General features: G+C 40.0%; 1 protein-coding gene across 6 annotated transcripts in view; it reads left to right on the top strand.

Annotated features, from left to right (window-relative positions):
* The window catches only part of WNK3 (WNK lysine deficient protein kinase 3), a 166,013-nt gene that overhangs the window by 62,458 nt on the left and 84,903 nt on the right, over nt 1-18,652 (top strand). For all 6 annotated transcript variants that reach the window (XM_055376524.1, XM_055376521.2, XM_055376522.2 and 3 more), the window contains exons 8-10: nt 1,445-1,739; nt 2,969-3,162; nt 3,259-3,408. In XM_055376524.1, coding sequence (XP_055232499.1) covers nt 1,445-1,739; nt 2,969-3,162; nt 3,259-3,408 — 639 coding nt within the window. The remainder of the gene's footprint in view (nt 1-1,444; nt 1,740-2,968; nt 3,163-3,258; nt 3,409-18,652) is intronic.

Here is an 18,652-nt window from a genome sequence, read left to right as displayed (position 1 = left end):
GCACAGGTTTGGGGATTAAGAGGGATCATCTTAAAGCAGATTGCAGGACTGAGAATGATATGTCATGGTACCTCCTCAAATGATCTTCTCTACTGTTCAGCCCTGTTCCTCTGAGATGACGAGGCAGAACCTTTTCTTCTCTCACTCCTCTAATGCCTAGTAAGATGTAGTACTTTGCTGTTAGCATACTTGCCTCTGCCTAGAATGTTGGTCTCCACTCCAAACTTCTGCACATCCCTCAATAGTGTGCACGTTCCTTTTTTGGCTTTAATGCAGGTCAGAACTTACCTTCCAGGCTGGATGTGGTGGCTCATGCCTGTTATCCCAGCACTTTGGGGAGGCCGAGGTGAGAGGATTGCTTGAGCCCAGGAGTTCAAGACCAAAGCCCAAGCAATATAGGGAGACCCCATCTCTACAAAAAATTAAAAATTAGCCAGGTGTGGTGGTGCATGCCTGTGATCCCAGCTACTCGGGAGGCTGAGGTGGGAGGATCACTTGAGCCTGGGAGGTCAAGGCTGCATTGACCTATCATTGTACCACTGCATTCTAGCCTGGGCAACAGAGTGAGAACCTGTCTCTCAAAAACAAATCAAATAAAATAGAATTCTTTTGTGAAAACACTTACTCTATTACCTCCAGAGATGCAGCGTGCTCCTACTTAAGACTTTTACAGCAGCTCATTTCAAGTTAAGTTATGTCCATTTCACACCACCTGATAGTGTGCTCATACAGGACAAAGGACCAACTTAGTCACCTGTATCTGGTGCCTAGTACTGCGCACATTGTAGACACTTAATGTTGCTGAATGAGGAAACCTTTTTAATCCTTCAAAAAACGTAATGGCAGTTCTAAATTACCTGTGATAAGACTGCATATTCTGAAACATCAAGTTGTTTTGTTCGTTTTTGTTTAAAGCCTGAATTATTTTAACAATGCTTGGTAATACTATTGATTTTTCTCATGCCAATTAGAGGCTCTGGCATTTATGTATGTCTTTGTTTAAGAGAGAATATAGAAACAGATTAACTGTTAATTTGGAATTTGGGGGCATAAAATAACTGCTAGTAAAAAAAAAAAAAAAAAGTTAAAATTGGCCGGGCGCGGTGGCTCATGCTTGTAATCCTAGCACTTTGGGAGGCCGAGGCGGTGGATCACGACGTCAGGAATTCAAGACCAGCCTGGCCAACACAGTGAAACCCCGTCCCTACTAAAAATACAAAAAAAATTAGCTGGGCGTGGTGGCGGGCACCTGTAATCCCAGCTACTTGGGAGGCTGAGGCAGGAGAATCGCTTGAACCTGGGAGACAGAGTTGCGGTGAGCCGAGATCATGCCACTGCACTCCAGCCTGGGCGACAGAGCTAGACTCTGTCTCAAAAAAAAAAAAAAAAAAGTTAAAATCTTAAATGTTAAAGAAGTAGTTTGCTTATTATGTTTTGTTTGTAGGTCAAGTCTGGGTTCTTCCATGAAAGTGATTCCAAAGCTGTTGCTAAATCCATTAGAGACCGGGTGACACCAATAAAGAAGACAAGAGAGAAGAAGCCTGCTGGCTGTTTGGAAGAACGCAGGGATTCTCAGTGCAAGTCTATGGGGAATGTATTCCCTCAGCCCCAGAATACAACTTTGCCCCCTGCTCCCGCTCAGCAAACTGGGGCTGAATGTGAAGAAACTGAAGTTGATCAACATGTTAGACAACAGCTTCTACAAAGAAAACCACAGCAGCACTGCTCCTCTGTTACAGGTAACACAGTTACAGCTTGTAAAAGCAAACGCATGTGCGATTATATTCTCTAATCTTTATTTATTTTGAAGGGCAGTGGTCAATGACCTATTTTGTTTCTTTTCCTTTTTGTATGTTTGCTTATCTTTAAATAGCACTTCTGTGCTATAAATAGCACTTCTATCATTTCATCAAGCCTTTTACAAAACCCCTGAAATAGACAAGCCAGCTAGTTTCCTTATTTTAAAATTAAGAAACTGTTTTGTTAAGTGATTCTTCTAAGGTGCTAGTTGCAGAAGGATCATAATCTAGCATCTGGTTTTGTTTGGGGTATAAATAAAATGATCTTATTATCATTTTTGAGGGTCTAACATAAATCCTTTTTTTCTTTTTTTTGAGACAGGGCCTTGCTCTGTCACCTAGGCTGGAGTGCAGTGGTGTGATCATGATTCACTGCAGCCTCGACCTCCCCAGGCTCAGGTGATCCTCCCACCTCAGCCCCCTGAGTAGCTGGGACTACAAGTGCGTGCCACTACACCTGGCTAATTTTTGTATTTTCTTTTGGTAGAGATGGGGTTTCACCATATTGGCCAGGCTGGTCTCAAACTCCTGGGCTCAAGCCATCTGCCCGCCTCAGCCTCCCAAAGTGTTGGGATTGTAGGCATGAGCCACCGCGCCCAGCCACGTACATCATTTAATAAAGAAAATTTGGAACTAAAGATAAAATTTATTCCTCAAGAAGGAATTTTCTAGTCTTTAAGACCCTTTGTATTTTAGGCTCAAGTATAACATTAACACAATTCCTCTAATTTTCTGCTGTAATGCATTTTCTTTTCCAGAAGGACACAGTATTTGCATAGTAATAACCTATTGTTCTACAAAGACAGTATTCTAGGTTATAGGAGAAAGAGAATATGATATATTTTACTGAAATCCTTATGTCAAGTGTAGATTAGTTAGGGATATACATGACATGGCCAGCAAATGGAGTTGATTTTTATCTGATTCTCTGTTTTTAGGTTTGCTTTACTAAGAAAATTTTAGTTATACCACAATGTCAACATTTCATTGCTTGATAAGAGTTTACATGCTGGTTTTTGATTAATGTTGTAGTGTAAATATTTTATTTGAAGCTATGTCAGGTTCTCAGAGTAAAAAAGCCATTAAAGAAACACCATTACCTATACCATTTGGACATTTTGTGCTTCAAGTTTTCCCTTCTACCTGTTACTTATTTTCTCTTTTTATAGGTGACAATTTGTCTGAGGCAGGAGCTGCATCAGTTATACATTCAGATACTTCAAGTCAGCCCAGTGTAGCCTATTCCTCAAATCAAACGATGGGCTCTCAAATGGTTTCTAATATCCCGCAGGCTGAAGTAAATGTTCCAGGGCAAATTTATTCATCTCAACAACTAGTAGGACATTACCAGCAAGTTTCAGGGGTGAGGTGAACTGTTATATTTTTAAATATATAATCAGTGTATTTACTGTAAATGGGAAAGTTTATCTTTAATCTTTTTTTCCCCTTATTTTAACAGTTACAGAAGCAGCCAAAGCTGACTCAGCCGCAGATTTTGCCTTTGGTTCAAGGTCAGTCCACTGTTTTACCTGTACATGTCCTTGGACCGACAGTTGTTTCACAACCCCAGGTTTCCCCATTAACTGTTCAGACGGTCCCACAGATAAAGGTAAGACACATTTTAGAGGTTCTGTATTCATTTAAACAAATTAAACACTGCCTAGATTTTCTGACAGGCAAAGGTTCTCTTTTATAAATTCATTATAGTTTAGAGAAAGGTCACCAAAAGCTAAAAGTTGTTTATGCTTTCCTTCACCCAAGACATTCCTTTTTTTTTTTTTTTTTTTTTTTTTTTTTTTTGAGGTGGAATGTCGCTCTTGCTGCCCAGGCTGGAGTGCAATGGTGCAATCTCGGCTCACCGCAACCTCCACCTCCCAGGTTCAAGTGATTCTCCTGCCTCAGCCTCCCAAGTAGCTGGGATTACAGGCATGTGCCACCATGCCCCGCTAATTTTTTGTATTTTTAGTAGAAACGGGGTTTCTCCATGTTGGTCAGGTTGGTCTCGAACTCCCGACCTCAGGTGATCCGCCTGCCTCGGCCTCCCAAAGTGCTAGGATAACAGACATGAGCCACAGTACCTGGCCCAAGATGTTCCTCTTAATGTGTCTAATATTGTGTAACTAGAATCTTGAGATACTGCTTGTATAATTGGAAAAGAAACAGAGAACTCAGTATATATGGACAAAAGATTTATTTAGGACTGATCTCTTCCTCTTATTCATGATTATTTGTTCTTTGTATTAAACTTTTCCAGCCTGATTTGAACATGGAAGGATGTCTGTTGCAGTTAATTAGAAATAGTGTTTCATAGATTTTCATGATTTTTAGCATGTTCATCTAAACTCTTGACTTGTTTTGGTTCACGTTTATTTCTGTAGGAGAAATAAGAAGTGTTTTTGTCTTTCAGACTCTTAAAGTCAGCATTATTCATTTCTGACAATGAGTTAATAGTCTTTGTGTGAGTTTATATATTAAGACAATACCCTGGTTCCCTAGGTTATGGATTCTGGATGCATGGTTGCATTTTTCTTTGCCATTACCCGGTTTTCTTCTCTCACCTCCCACCATACCTTGCGTTTGTCTTCCTTCTCTGGGAGTGAGATGATCTAATAGCTGCTAGCTAACAGAGAATGTCTGATTTAGCTAGTTGCTGGTGCATCTTTTAAGAGATTAGTATATTATCAGTTCATCATCAAACTTTTAATGATTACCACCTTCTGGGGATATGAAATAAAATAAACATGATCCTTGCCCTCAAAGAGCCCAGTCTTTTAGGGGAAAGCATGTATGTACTTGACAAATGCCAGATGCATTTAAAATCTGCTAGGGGTAGATTTAGTTTGATATAGTTGAAGATGCCAGATATTTGGCTAGTGTTTATAAGTGATATGGTGCCTATTTGTAATTGAGCTCATGTGGTAGTTTGATTTGCCTCTTTCTAAGCCTATAATGCAAAGTGTGTTGAATGTGAGCTTAAATTTAACTTAGGTTCAATTTACATAAGCATACAGGTATGTGTATTTTAAAATGTGTTCCAAAAATTTAATTATCAAAATGTTACTTGCTTATTTTAAAATAAAGCCCATAAAGTTATGAAAAAGAAAGTGAAAAATTACTTGTTATTTCTCCAGCTAGAGACAACTTATTGTTTTTTCATTTTGTTTTGTTTTGTTTTGTTTTGTTTTTTTGAGATGGAGTCTCATTCTGTCACCCAGGCTGGAGTGCAGTGGCGCGATCTCGGCTCACTGCAACCTCCACCTCCCGGGTTCAAACGATTCTTCTGCCTCAGCCTCCCGAGTAGGTGGGACTACAGGCACGTGCCACCATGCCCGGCTAATTTTTTGTATTTTTAGTAGAGACGGGGTTTCACCGTGTTAGCCAGGATGGTCTCGATCTCCTGACCTCGTGATCCGCCCGCCTCGGCCTCCCAAAGTGCTGGGATTACAGGTGTGAGCCACCGTGCCCGGCCAACAACTTATTGTTTATGTTTGAGGTATAGCCTTTAGATTTATCTTTTTTTCTGTGTACACATGTATAACTTTGTTTATATATACACATGTATATCACATACATATGATTTTTTGTAGCCTGCCCTTTTCACCTAATATATAGAAGCCACATAAGCAAGAACTTTGATTATATGGGTCTTTTTATGAGCATGGTAGCCCAAATTCTAGGAATTATTGCAGCCAATCAGTATTTATTTCTGCCAACTCTCTCTTCTTGAGAGAGTATCTATATTCATTTTAGGAATGATACTGAAATCCTTTGAGCTTTCTCATGGGACTTTCACTGTCAGGTGTGTGACGATGTCAGATTCGGATACTCAGAATCTCTGCCAGGGTTTGAATGAGTTATATAGTAAATTGCGGTAAATAAGAAACCATGAGTGGTATATTGCTGTGACTTGTCTCAACCCCTTAGTGTATTCAGTTAACTAGCATTTACTCATGGTGTTAGGATTTTTATAGGACTAATGCTATACCTAGCACCTTTTTGATAATTTGCTGAAATTTTTGGAACATAGCATTATTTTCTCTATCAATATGTCTGGGAAAGTCCCATTAAAATGGGCATAGTATATGCATTTATAATTTGAATTCTCCTTGTACCTGTAGCTGGCCTTTGGAGCAGATAGAAAAACTTTAGCCCAACCTATGACTTTAGACTTGTCAGTTACTGGAGTTCCACAATCAGTCCTTTCTTTTTTTTTTTTTTTAGACAGAGTCTCACTCTGTCATCCAGGCTGGAGTGAAGTGGTGTGATCTCAGCTCACTGCAACCTCCGCCTCCTGGGTTCAAGCGATTCTCCCACCTCAGCCTCCCAAGTAGCTGGGACTATAGGAGCACACCAGCATGCCTGGCCAATTTTTGTATTTTTAGTAGAGATGGGGTTTTGTCATGTTGGCCAGGCTGGTCTTGAACTCCTGGCCTCAAGTGATCTGCCCCGCCTTGGCCTCCCAAAGTGCTGGGATTACAGGCGTGAGCCACCATGCCTGGCCACAACCAATCCTTTCTGCAGTTTCTCTTCAGACATTTTCTGCTTCACAGATGACTTCCCAGCATCCAACAGTTGGTCTTCAACTTGAGCGTGATCCTAGAAATGGGAATCAGGCATTAACCAAAGCACCAGATGCCAGTCAGACTTCTAGTTTCTTACCCGTTAATCACCCTCAAGCTTTGTTGAATCATTCTTCTGTCCAACATGTGAGCAGTGCACAGAATGCTGCTAGTACAGCTCAGCTCCCTTCTAATTCCGTTGGGGGGCATTCAGGGGCCCATCAGCCTTCACAAAAGATACATTCAGTATCACAGCCATACCCATCAGAAGTCTCTAACTTCAGATTCTTCAATGCCACAAAGCCAGACTGTGCAAGGAGTATTGTTTCCAAGCTTGTGTTCAGCAACAATCATTAATTTTACAACCTAAGATTTTGGCATCTCCACAGAAAAATGTTCAGCAGGATTATATTCTGCAAGAGTCTGAAGCTCTTGCAAGTCAGCAACAGCCAAAGGGTGGTATTGAAAGTGTGATTCAGCCCCTGGAATAGCCTTCTTATTCTGTTCAACACACTTCCAGGGCCACCTGCAGAATTATCATCCTTCCCATTGAAGGCTCCTGAGCAGCTGCCCTTTGTGATATGTCCCCAGCAACAAACTTCTTACTCATCACAGCCAACTTACTCAATTCAGGCTCCACTACATAAACAGCCTGTTTATTCACTGCCAGTCCTGGAGCATCCTCTTTACACTGTACAACCACCGAGATCACAGCCAGCCTATTCTGTGCAGACTTCTTATCCAGTCCCAGCTGCAGTACAGCCCTCATATTTGGCAAAGACTCACGTGCAGTCTGCTTATCTAGTGCAACCTCTGCTTCAGTCACCTTTTCCAGACCAGGCAGCATATGCAATCCAGGCAGCCTACCTTGTGCAACCTATGGAACAGCTTGCTTATCAGACACTGTCTCTTGAGCATGTATCTTATTTAGGACAAACTGCTTACACTATCCAGATAACTGAACATGCAACCTTCATAACCCAGCAGGTATATACAATAAGCCCTCCTGATAGCAAGCGAGTACACATGACAGACAAACTCTGCACATCAGAAGTTATACTCTGTACCACCATTTGTAGCACAGACTTTTGAGCAACAAGCCTATTTAACACAACCCCAAGGTAGTTCTTCTTCAACATTGGAACAAAGGATGTATTTAATACCAACCTTAGATACACAGACACATTCTACTGAGCCTTTATTTAATGTCCAGCTTTCAGTGACTCCATCCCAAGCAGATGTCAGTTTTGGACACCAGCAGCTAAAAACTCAGGCCCAGGCAACTAGCATTATATCTCAGAGGGCAGTGGAAGGACAGCTTCAAAACCCTGAGCAGATGTCCTTCATTCAGCAGGCCTCTTCACAGGCACAGATCCAGCCCCCACATTTCTCAGCACAGTTTTCCCAATCGCATCTATCACCAAGCCAGGTTTTTCACTTAGCTTTCATTCAGCAGCAGCAGATGACTCATTCATCTCATAGACAAGCACAGGAAACCCATCAGTTGTCTACTCAGGAAGGTCCCATAAATCAACAGCAATCTTTGTTTAGTCAACATGCTGCTCTCCAGCAGCAGGTACCTCATTGACAGGCACCTAAGCAAGTTCAGCCATTACCAGGTATTCCAAACACCATTACAAACATGGTCCAGATTATACATCCATTGCAAGAACAGTTGCAACTGGCAGCCCTGGAACAACAATATATAATACAGCCTTTAAAGCAGCCTCAAGTACTTCAGGCACTAGATAACAGTCTGACTTTTCCCCTACAGAAAAACCTAGCACAATACCAGCCAGCATACATCCAGCAGCAGTCTGCTGACCAGCCGCAGTGGTAGCCATCTTACAGCTTAGCACCTGTTTCTGGGTCATCAGAGCCACAATTACAACAGCAGACCCTCTATCAAAGCTCTGGGATAGCCCTTCCAAATCAGCAATCTTCAGTTCATCTCCTGACACTTAGCATTCTGGTAGACGCTTCCACTGCTTTTCAGAGCATTTCTGTGTTACACACACAGCGGCATTTACAAGGCCAAGAAATTCCAAAGGTAAATCCTTGTGGGGGAAAATAAGGATGATTGTGATTTTTCTGTGATGTTTAAGGGTCAGGATGATAGTGAACTATAATAGATACAGCACTTCAGTGGGAGTCACGGTCCCTGTTCCTGATTCTTTTCCTTACTTACTGAGTGACCTTGATTCAGGTCTTTTCTAAATTTTCTCATCTGTAAAGTGAAGGGATTAGACCAGATGACTACAATTAAAAAAAAATTTGAGGACCTACTTAGGATATAACAGTGATAAAATACGAAAACCCCTTCTGTCATTGAGGTTTGTTGTCTAATGGGGAAAGATTGTCAATAACCAGTATAAAAAAGAAATTATACAGTACAAGGTGCTTTGGGGAAAATGTAGAGGAGGAAAAGGAGGAAAGTGGGTTGCAGTTTTAAGGAAGATGGCTATCAGAGTAGGTCTCATTGAGAAGGTAACATTTGAGCAGACACTTGAAGGAAATGAGGGAGTCAGTAATGTATATTTCAGACAGAGGGAATAACAGGTGCAAAGGCCCTAAGGGAGAAGTTTGTCTGGCATGTTTGGAAAACAGCCAGGAGGCAAATGTAGCTTTCCAAGATCCTTTAGTCCTAAAACGTTTGGAACCTATGGTTCTCTTATTGTTCTACATTTATAATAAAGCATTTGCCTTTGTGAGATAATACTATTGAGTGATTCTTATTGCCAAATACTATCCCAAAGGCATTACATGTGCATCTTCACACCAACCCTAGGAATCCCATTATTACCTTTTTTTACTGATGAAGAAACTGAGGTTCATAGAGGTTAAGTAACTTTTCTAGTGTCATACCCAAAAGCTAGCATTTGAACCCAGCATATTCAATCATTTTACTACCCATCTGCTTTGAAAGATAGTTACCCTCCCCACCAGAATTGGAGAAAAAGGTTATGATGGCTTCAGTGAGATTTAGTTAATTTGGGGAATTGATTGCTTTTTTTTTTTTTTTTTTTGAGATAGGGTCTTGCTCTGTCACCCAGGCTGGAGTGCAGTGGCGCCATCTCGGGTCACTGCAATCTCTGCCTCCTGGGTTCAACTGATTCTCCTGCCTCAACCTCCTGAGTAGCTGGGATTACAGGCATCTGCCACCATGCCCAGCTAATTTTTGTATTTTTAGTAGAGAGAGGGATTCACCATGTTGCCCAGGCTGGTCTCACACTCCTGACTTCAAGTGTTCCACCCACCTCAGCCTCCCAAAGTGCTGAGATTACAGACGTGAGCCACCATGCCCAGCCCTTGATTGAATTAATTAAAGCAAAGAACTGAGAATCTGACTTATTCTTTTTGCTCTTCTCCCCTGCTTTAGGTATATCTAAAACACACTGAATTTATTGTTTGGCTAATAAAATACTTTGAGGTCCTTAGATAAAAGGTGTGCTATGCTGTATGAGTTATTTTCTAGTGATAATATATTACTCTACCAAACAGCTATTACCTCAGGTATTCTGTATTTTATAAAATCTCTTCTTCATCAAGGGCATAAATTATAATGGATTTCAGTACGTGCGTGCTGACTCCTAACAGGACTGAGCGAGAATAAATAAAGATCTTTGCAGCTGAAGTTTCTTCAGACAGGGGCATACTATTCTGGGATTTATTTATTTCAGATTAAGGGGTTTAACAAACCATTTTTTCTTCTCCCCCCCCCCTTTTTTTTGTTTGTTTGTTTTCCTGCACTACACAGATGTAATTAACAAAGTATTTTGGATTTTAATGTTCATTCTGTGGGCAGATTGCACGTGTTGTATACTTTCCTTACCTAATTAAAACGTTTTCCCCAACATCTTATTAAGAAAAACTTCAGATATACAGAATATTGGAAAAAACTGTAGCATGAACACCCATATACCTAACACCTAAATTATACAGTTAACTTTTGCTCTATTTCCTCTATCACATACCTATTTATCCCTTTATTAATCCATTTTATTTTTCTGGTGCGTTTCAAAGTTTAAAGGAAGTTGCTAACATCAGTATACATCATCCATAAATACATATCATTGACTAGAACTCAGTATTTATGTTTTTTTAGTTTAAATGTATATACAGTAAAATGCATAAATCATAATTCATGAGTTTCGACAAATGCTTACACCTATGTAACCCCAACCATTATCAAGACATAGAAGAGGTGTTGACAGTCTTTTTCTGTAAAGGCCTAGATAGTAAATATTGTAGGCTTTGCAGGCTATATAATCTCTGTTACAGTTACTCAGTTCTGCTGTTGTATGCATGAAAACAACCATAAATATGTAAACAAATAGGCGTGGCTGTGTTCCAATAAACATTTGCTCACAAAAACAGGTGGTGTGCCAGATTTGGCCTGAAGGCTGTGGCTTGCCCACCTGATAGAGAATATTGCCATTACTCCAGAAAGTTCCCTCATGCCCCTTCCCAGTGAGTTTTCTCCACACCCGTTAGAGTCAACCGCTGTTGATTATTTGTTGTTGTTTTTTGAGACAAGGTCTTGCTCTTTTGCCCAGGCTGGAGTGTAGTGGTGCAAACATGCAAACACAGCTCACTGCAGCCCTGACCTCCTGGCTCAAGCCATCCTTGCACCTCAGCCTCCTGAGTAGCTGGGACCACAGGTGCGCACCACTCTGCCTGGCTAAGTTTTTGATTTTTTTGTAGAGACGGGGTCTTGCCATGTTGCCCAGGCTTTTCTTGAACTCCTAGGCTCATAGGGTCTTCCCACGTTGGCTTCCCAAAGTGCTGGAATTACAGATGTAAGTCACCATGCCTAGCCAATTTTTTCACCATAGATTAGCTTAGCCTGTTCTAGACCTTCATATAAATGGAACAATATAATATATATTCTTGTGTAAGGCTTCTCTCATTCAACATGTTTTTGAGATTGATCCATGTTGTGTATGTATCAGTAGCTTTTTTTTTCCTTTTTTGAGACGGAGTTCGCTCTTGTTGCTCAGGCTGGAGTGCAATGGCTTGATCTCGGCTCACTGCAACCTCCACCTCCTGGGTTCAAGTGATTCTCCTGCCTCAGCCTCCCAAGTAGCTGGGAGTACAGGCATGAGCCACCACGCCCGGCTAATTTTGTATTTTTAGTAGAGACGGGGTTTCTCCGTGTTGGTCAGGCTGGTCTGAAACTCCTGACCTCAGGTGATCTGCCAGCCTCAGCCTCCCAAAGTGCTGGGATTATAGGCACAAGCCACCATGCCCAGCCAGCTCATTCTTTTTTTTAACTGCAGAATAATGTTCCATTTTATGGATATACCAAATTTGTTTATCTATTCTATTCACAGACACCTAAGTGATTTCTAGTTTTGGGCTATTGTGAATAAAGCTGCAATGAACATCCCTATATAAGTTTTTTTTTGTAAACATGTTTTCATTTCTCTTGAATTATACCTAGAAATAGAATTGCTGGCTCATAGAATAAGTGTTTGACTTTTTAAGAAATTGCAAGTTTTCCGAATTGGCTGCACTGACACCAGCAATGTATGAGAGCTCCACACCCTCACCAGCATTTTTAATTTTAGTTATTCTAGTTGTTGTATAGTGGTATCTCATCGTGGTTTTAATCTGTATTTCCCCGATGACTATGATGTTGAGTACCTTTTCATGTATTTGTTGGCCTTTGTATATCTTTGTGAAGTGCCTGTTCAAGTCATTTACCCATTTTATTTGCTCATGTTTGTCTTTTTATTATGGATTTACAGAAATTCCTTATATATTCTGGATTATACAAGTCCCTTGTCAGATACATGTTTTATAAATATATTCTCCAGTCTTTATATTGCCCATTCGTTTTTGTAATGGTCTCATTTAATGAGACAAAGTATTTAATTTTGACGAAGTCTGATTCATCAAAGTTTTTCTATTGTAGTTACTACTTTCTGTGGCCCATGAAACCTTTGCCTACACCCAAGTTACAAGGAAACTTTCATATGGTTTATAGTTTTATGTTTAAGTCCATGGTTCATCTTGAATTAGTTTTTATGAATGCTGTGAAGTAAGGGGTCAAGTTTCTTTTTTTTTTTTCCTCTAGGAATATCCTAACAGCTTCATCTGTTGAAAAGACATCCCTTTCTCCACATCTCTACCAACACTTGTTATCTTTTTTTTTTTTTTTTGAGACAGTCTCATTCTGTCGCCCAGGCTGGAGTGCAGTGGCACGATCTCGGCTCACTGCAAGCTCCGCCTCCCAGGTTCACGCCATTCTCCTGCCTCAGCCTCCCAAGTAGCTGGGACTACAGGCGCCTGCCACCACGCCTGGCTAATTTTTTGTATTTTTAGTAGAGATGGGACTTCATCATCTTAGCCAGGATAGTCTCAATCTCCTGACCTCGTGATCCACCCGCCTCGGCCTCCTGAAGTGCTGGGATTACAGGCGTGAGCCACTGCACCCGGCCCATCTGTCGTTTTTATTGTAGACATCCTAGTGGGTGTGATGCGATATCTCATTGTGGTTTTGATTTGCATTTTTCTGAAGACTAATGATGTTGAGCATCTTTTTATATGCATATAGGTCATTCATGTATCTTCTTTTATCGTCTTTGGAGAAATATCTATTGAAATCCTTTGCCCAGTTTTTATTTTATTATTTTATTTTATTTTTTGTAGAGATGAGGTCTCACCATATAGCCCTGGCTGGTTTTGAACTCCTGGTCTCAAGCAATCCTCCCACCTTGGCCTCCCAAAGTGCCAGGATTACAGGCATGAGCCACTGCGCCTAACCCCTTTACCCAGTTTTTAATTGGGTATCTTTTTGTCTTTTTATTGTTGAGTTATAAGAGTTCTTTATATATTCTGGATACTTAGACCATTATCAGATGTATGCTTTACAAATATTTTCTCCCATTCTGTGTGTTGTCTTTTCACCTTCTTGATGGTGTCCTTTGTGGCATAATTTTTTTTAAAGTTTGATAAAGTCCAATTTCTCAATGTTTTCTTTCGTTACTTTGTGCTTTTGGTGTCATATCTAAGAAACTATTGTTTGATCCAAGGTCATGAAGATTTTCTCCTATATTTTCTTCTAAGAGTTTTAAATTTTAGCTCTTAAATTTGGGTCTTTGATCCATTTTGAGTTAATTGTTGTATATAGTTTGAGGTAGGGTTCCAATTTCATTCTATCCATGTGGACATCCAGTTTTTCCAGTGCCATTTATTCAAAAGACTATTCACCCATTGAATAGCCTTGGCACCCTTGTTGACAATCAATTCACCATAAAAGTATGAGTGTTCCAACTTAGTTTTCCTTTCTCAGGATTATTTTGGTTCCTCTGAGTCCCTTGCATTTCCACATGAATTTTGGGATCAGCTTGTCAAGTTGTGTCCAAAAAGCCAGCTGGGATTTTGATAGGCATTGTGTTAACTTTGTATATTGCTTGGGTAGTATTGTCTCTAAGTAATATGAAGTCTTCGAGTCCAGGAACATGGATGTCTTTTCATTAAACTAGGTGTTCTTTAAGTGTTGGCAAAGGTGTGGAGAAAAGGGAACCCTTGTACACTGTTGATGGGAATGTAAATTGGTGTAGCCATTATGGAAAACAGTATGAGGCTAGGTGCAGTGGCTCACACCTGTGATCCCAATACTTTGGGAGGCTGAGGCACAAGGATCACTTTAGCCCAGGAATTCAAGACCAACCTGGGCAACATAGTGAGACCTCCTCGTCTCTACAAAAAAATTAAAAAATTAGCTAGGTGTGGTGGCATGTACCCCATAGTCCCAGCTACTCAGGAGGCTGAGGCAGAAGGATCCCTTGAACCCAAGAGGTCAAGGCTGCAGTGAGCTGTGATTGCACCACTGCACTCCAGCCTGGGCAACAGAGCAAGACCCTGTCTCAAAAACAAACAAACAAAACAGTATGAAAGTTCCTCAAAAAATTAAAAAAAAAAAACAAAACTACGGTACAATCCAGCCATTCCACTTCTGGGCATATATCCAAACGAAAAGAAATCAGTATCTTGACATATCTGCAACCTCATGTTCATTGCAGCTTTATTCACAATAGCCAAGATATGGAAACAACTTAAGTGTTGACAGATGAATGGATAACAAAAATGTGGTTGTGGTGTGTGTGCATATACATACATGTATATGTGTGTATACACACACATACAAAGAAGGAAATTCAGGAAATCAGCCACTAAAAAAGAAGGAAATCCTGCTGTTTGTGACAACATGGATGAACCAGGAGGACATTATGCTAAGTGAAGCCAGATACAGAAAGATACTGTATGATCTTACTTATATGTGGAATCTATAAATATCAAACTCATAGAAGCAGAGAGTAGAACAGTGGTTGGCAAGGGCTGAGAAGTAGGAGAAATGGAGAGACTTGGTTAAAGGGTATAAACTTTTACTTATAAGATGAATAAGTTCTAGGGATGCAATGTATTATTTACTTGAAAAAAAATTTTTTTTTTGAGTCAGCATCTCACTCTGTTGCTCAGGCTGGAGTGCAGGGGTGCAATCTTGGCTCACACAAACTCTGCCTCCTGGGTTCAAGTGATTCTCATGCCTCAGCCTCCCGAGTAGCTGAGACTACAGGCGTACGTCACCATGCCCAGCTAATTTTTGTATTTTTAGTAGAGATGGGATTTCACCATGTTGTCCAGACTGGTCTCGAACTCCTGGCCTCAAGTGATCCGCCCACTTCAGCCTCCCAAAGTGCTGGGATTACAGGCGTGAGCCACTGTGCCCAGCCCTAAAAGAGATCTTAAGTATCCTCACCACACATACACGTACAAAGGGAGGGTAACTTTGTGTTGTGATTGATATGTTAATTAATTTTATTGTGGTAATCATTTCACAGTGTATATGTATAGCAAATCATCACATTGTACATCTTGAATATATACAATTTTTATTTGTCAATTATACCTCAGTAAAGCTGGGAAAAAATAGCTGGTTTTTAATTTCAGCAGTATTTTGTAGTTCTCAGCAAATCTTTTTTTTTTTTATTTTTCAACTTTTATTTTAGAATCAGGGAGTGTGTGTGCAGGATTGTCACAGAGGTATATTGCATGATGCTGAGGTCTGGGATATGACTGAACTCATCACTCAGATATGGAGCATAGTACCCAATGGTTAGTTTTCAGCTTTTGCCCCATCCCTTTCTCTCCCCTCTCATAGTCCCCAGTGTTTACTCTTTTCATCTTTATGTCCACATGTACCCAGTGTTTAGCTCCCACTTATATGTGAGAACATGTGATAATTTGGTTTTCTGTTTCTGTGTTAGTTCGCCTAGGATAATGGCCTCCAGCTGCATCCTTGTTGCTGCAAAGGACATGATTTCATTCTTTTTTATGGCTGCATAGTATTCCACAAGTCCTTACAATTCCTTGTAAAGTTTTTTCCTAAGTTATTATTTTTGTTGTTATTATAAATGGAATTGTTTTCTTAATTTCCATTTGGATTGTTAATTGCTAAGGCATACAAATACAACTGATTTTTGTGAGTTGCCATTATATCCTGTAATTTTGCTAAATTTGTTGATCAGCTCCAATAGTTTTTTTGTAGATTCTGTAGGAATTTCTATAATAAAATCATGTCATCTGGGACTAGAGATAGTTTTAATTTTGCTTTCCAATTTAGATTTTTTTTTTTTTTTTTGAGACAGAGTCTTACTCTGTCACCCAGGCTGGAGTACAGTGGCACAATCTTGGCTCTCTGCAATCTCCGCTCCCCGGGTTCAAGCGATTCTCATTCCTCAGCCTCCCGAGTAGCTGGGATTACAGTTGCCTGCCACCGTGCCCAGCTAATTTTTGTATTTTTAGGAGAGACAGGGTTTCACCATCTTGGCCAGGCTGGTCTTGAACTCCTGACCTCCTGATCCACCCGCCTCGGCCTCCGGAAGTGCTGGGATTTACAGGCGTGAGCCACTACGCCCGGCCTAGATGTTTATTTTTTTAAAAATTGTTCTTGCTGGAACTTCTAGTATAATGTTGAGTAGGAGTTGAGAGCAAATATCCTGCTTTTCCTAATCTTAGTGAGAAAATTTTCAGTCTTTCACCATTAAGTATGATGTTATCTGTGTCTTTTTACTTTTAAAGAACTTTATTCAGGCTTAGTTTATGTACAATAAATGCATATATTTATAGTGTACAGTTAAATGAGTTGACAGATATATGCCATAATCAAGATACAGAACATTTCCAGAACACCCAAAAGTTTCTTGTGTCCCTTTTCAGTATTTGTATGTGTGTGTTTACTCTAGGGATTTTAATTTACATTCTGAATTCTTCACAGTTTTTACATAGATTTAATATTATAAAATGTAAGGACCATGCAACTATTTATTTCCTGCAGGCTTTAAGCTATAATTATTTTTGTTTGTTTGTTTGTTGAGGTAGGATGTCCTTCTGTAGCCCAGGCAGGAGTACAGTGGTTCAATCACAGCTCACTGTAGCATTGACCTCCCAGGCCCAAACAATCCTCCCACCTCAGCCTCCCAGGTAGTTGAGACCATAGGCATGCACCACCACACCTGGCTAATTTTTTTAATCTGTGTAGAGACGGGTCTCCCTGTGTTGCCCAGGCTGGTTATAATTGTTATGTATATTACATCTACATACATTATAAGCTGCACAATGCAATGTTATAGTTTTTGCCTTATATAAACATATGCCTTTTCCAAGAAATTACGAAGAGAAAAAGTTTTAAATTTTGGTGAGGTCCAGTTTTTTTTTTTTGGATTGTGTTTTTTGTGTGAAGTCTAAGAATTCTTTGCCTAGCCTTAGAACTGGAGATATTATTCTACTTTTACATTTTTCATTTCAGTGTGTGATCTATGTTAATGTTTTTTATTTATTTTATTTTATTTATTTATTTATTTATTTTGAGATGGAGTTTCGCTCTTGTTGCCCAGGCTAGAATGCGATGGCGTGATCTTGGCTCACTGCAACCTCCGCCTCCCGGGTTCAAGTGATTCTCCTGCCTCAGCCTCCCAAGTAGCTAGAATTACAGGTGCCCACCACCACCCCCAGCTAATTTTTGTATTTTTAGTAGAGATGTGGTTTTACCATGTTGGCCAAGCTGGTAAACTCCTGACCTCAGGTGATCCACCCACCTTAGCCTCCCAAAGTGCTGGGATTACAGGCATGAACCACCATGCCCGGCCTATGTTAATGTTTTTTAAATTAGAGGCATTCACAAGGTAATATGTTAATCTTGTATATGGTTTTGAGATTTAGATTCAGGGTTTTTTTTGGGGGAGGGAGTTTCCCTGTAGATGTTTAATTGCCATAGCATCATTGAAAACACTGCTTGTCTTCCATTCAATTGCTTTTATATTTCTGTCAAAAATCAGTTTGGCTTATTTGCGTGGGTCTTTTCTTCTGGGTTCTCTATTCTGTTTAATTCATTTATGTTTTTAACTCTCTGTTAATTACATACTCTCTTGACTACTATAGCTATATAGAAAGCCTTAATATTGGGTAGCGTGATTGCTACCCAATATTCTTTATTCTTAAGTGTTTTTTTTTTTTAGCTCTTCTGGATTTCTATTTTTCCATATACATTTTAGAATAATCTAGTCTATGTCCACAGAAAACCTTGCTGGGATTTTGATAGTAATTGTATTAGTCCTATATATGACTTTGGGGAAAATTGACATCTTGACTATGTTGGGCCTTCAAGTTCAGGAACATGATATGTCTCTTCATTTATTTAGGTCTTCTTTGATTTCTTTCATCAGCATTTTGTAATTTTCAGCATACAAATCCTAAGGCTCTTTTGTTAAGTTTGTGCCTAAGTATCTGGTTTAATTTTGAAGGATTATAAATAATTGTGCTCTTTTTTTTTTTTTTTTTCTGAGGCAGGGTCTCACTCTGTTACCTAGGCTGGAGTTCAGTGGAGTGATCTCAGCTCACTGCAGCCTCTGCTTCCCAGGCTCGAGCAATCCTCCCACCACAGCCTCCCAAAGTAGCTGGGACTACAGGTGCATGCCACCATGCCCGGCTAATTTTTGTACTTTTAGTGGAGATGAGATTTCGCCATGTTGCCCAGGCTGATGTTGAATTCCCGGGCTCAAGTGGTCCACCCACCTCAGCCTCCCAAAGTACTAGGATTATAAGTGTGAGCCACTGTGCCTGGCTAATATTGTAGTTTTTAATGTCAGTTTTCACATGTTCCTTGTTAGAGTATAGAAATGTGATCGTGTGTGTTGATCTTGAATTCAAATACCTTGTTGAACTTACTTATTTGTCCTAGGAGGATTTGTTTGTTTTTTTGGTAGAATCCTTGGAAATTTTTTTAAA

This window comes from Gorilla gorilla, chromosome X, assembly GCF_029281585.2.
Source record: "Gorilla gorilla gorilla isolate KB3781 chromosome X, NHGRI_mGorGor1-v2.1_pri, whole genome shotgun sequence".
Taxonomy (NCBI): Eukaryota; Metazoa; Chordata; class Mammalia; order Primates; family Hominidae; genus Gorilla; species Gorilla gorilla.
The sequence above is the reverse complement of the archived record's forward strand: the minus strand, read 5'-3'. Positions and strand labels throughout refer to the sequence as shown.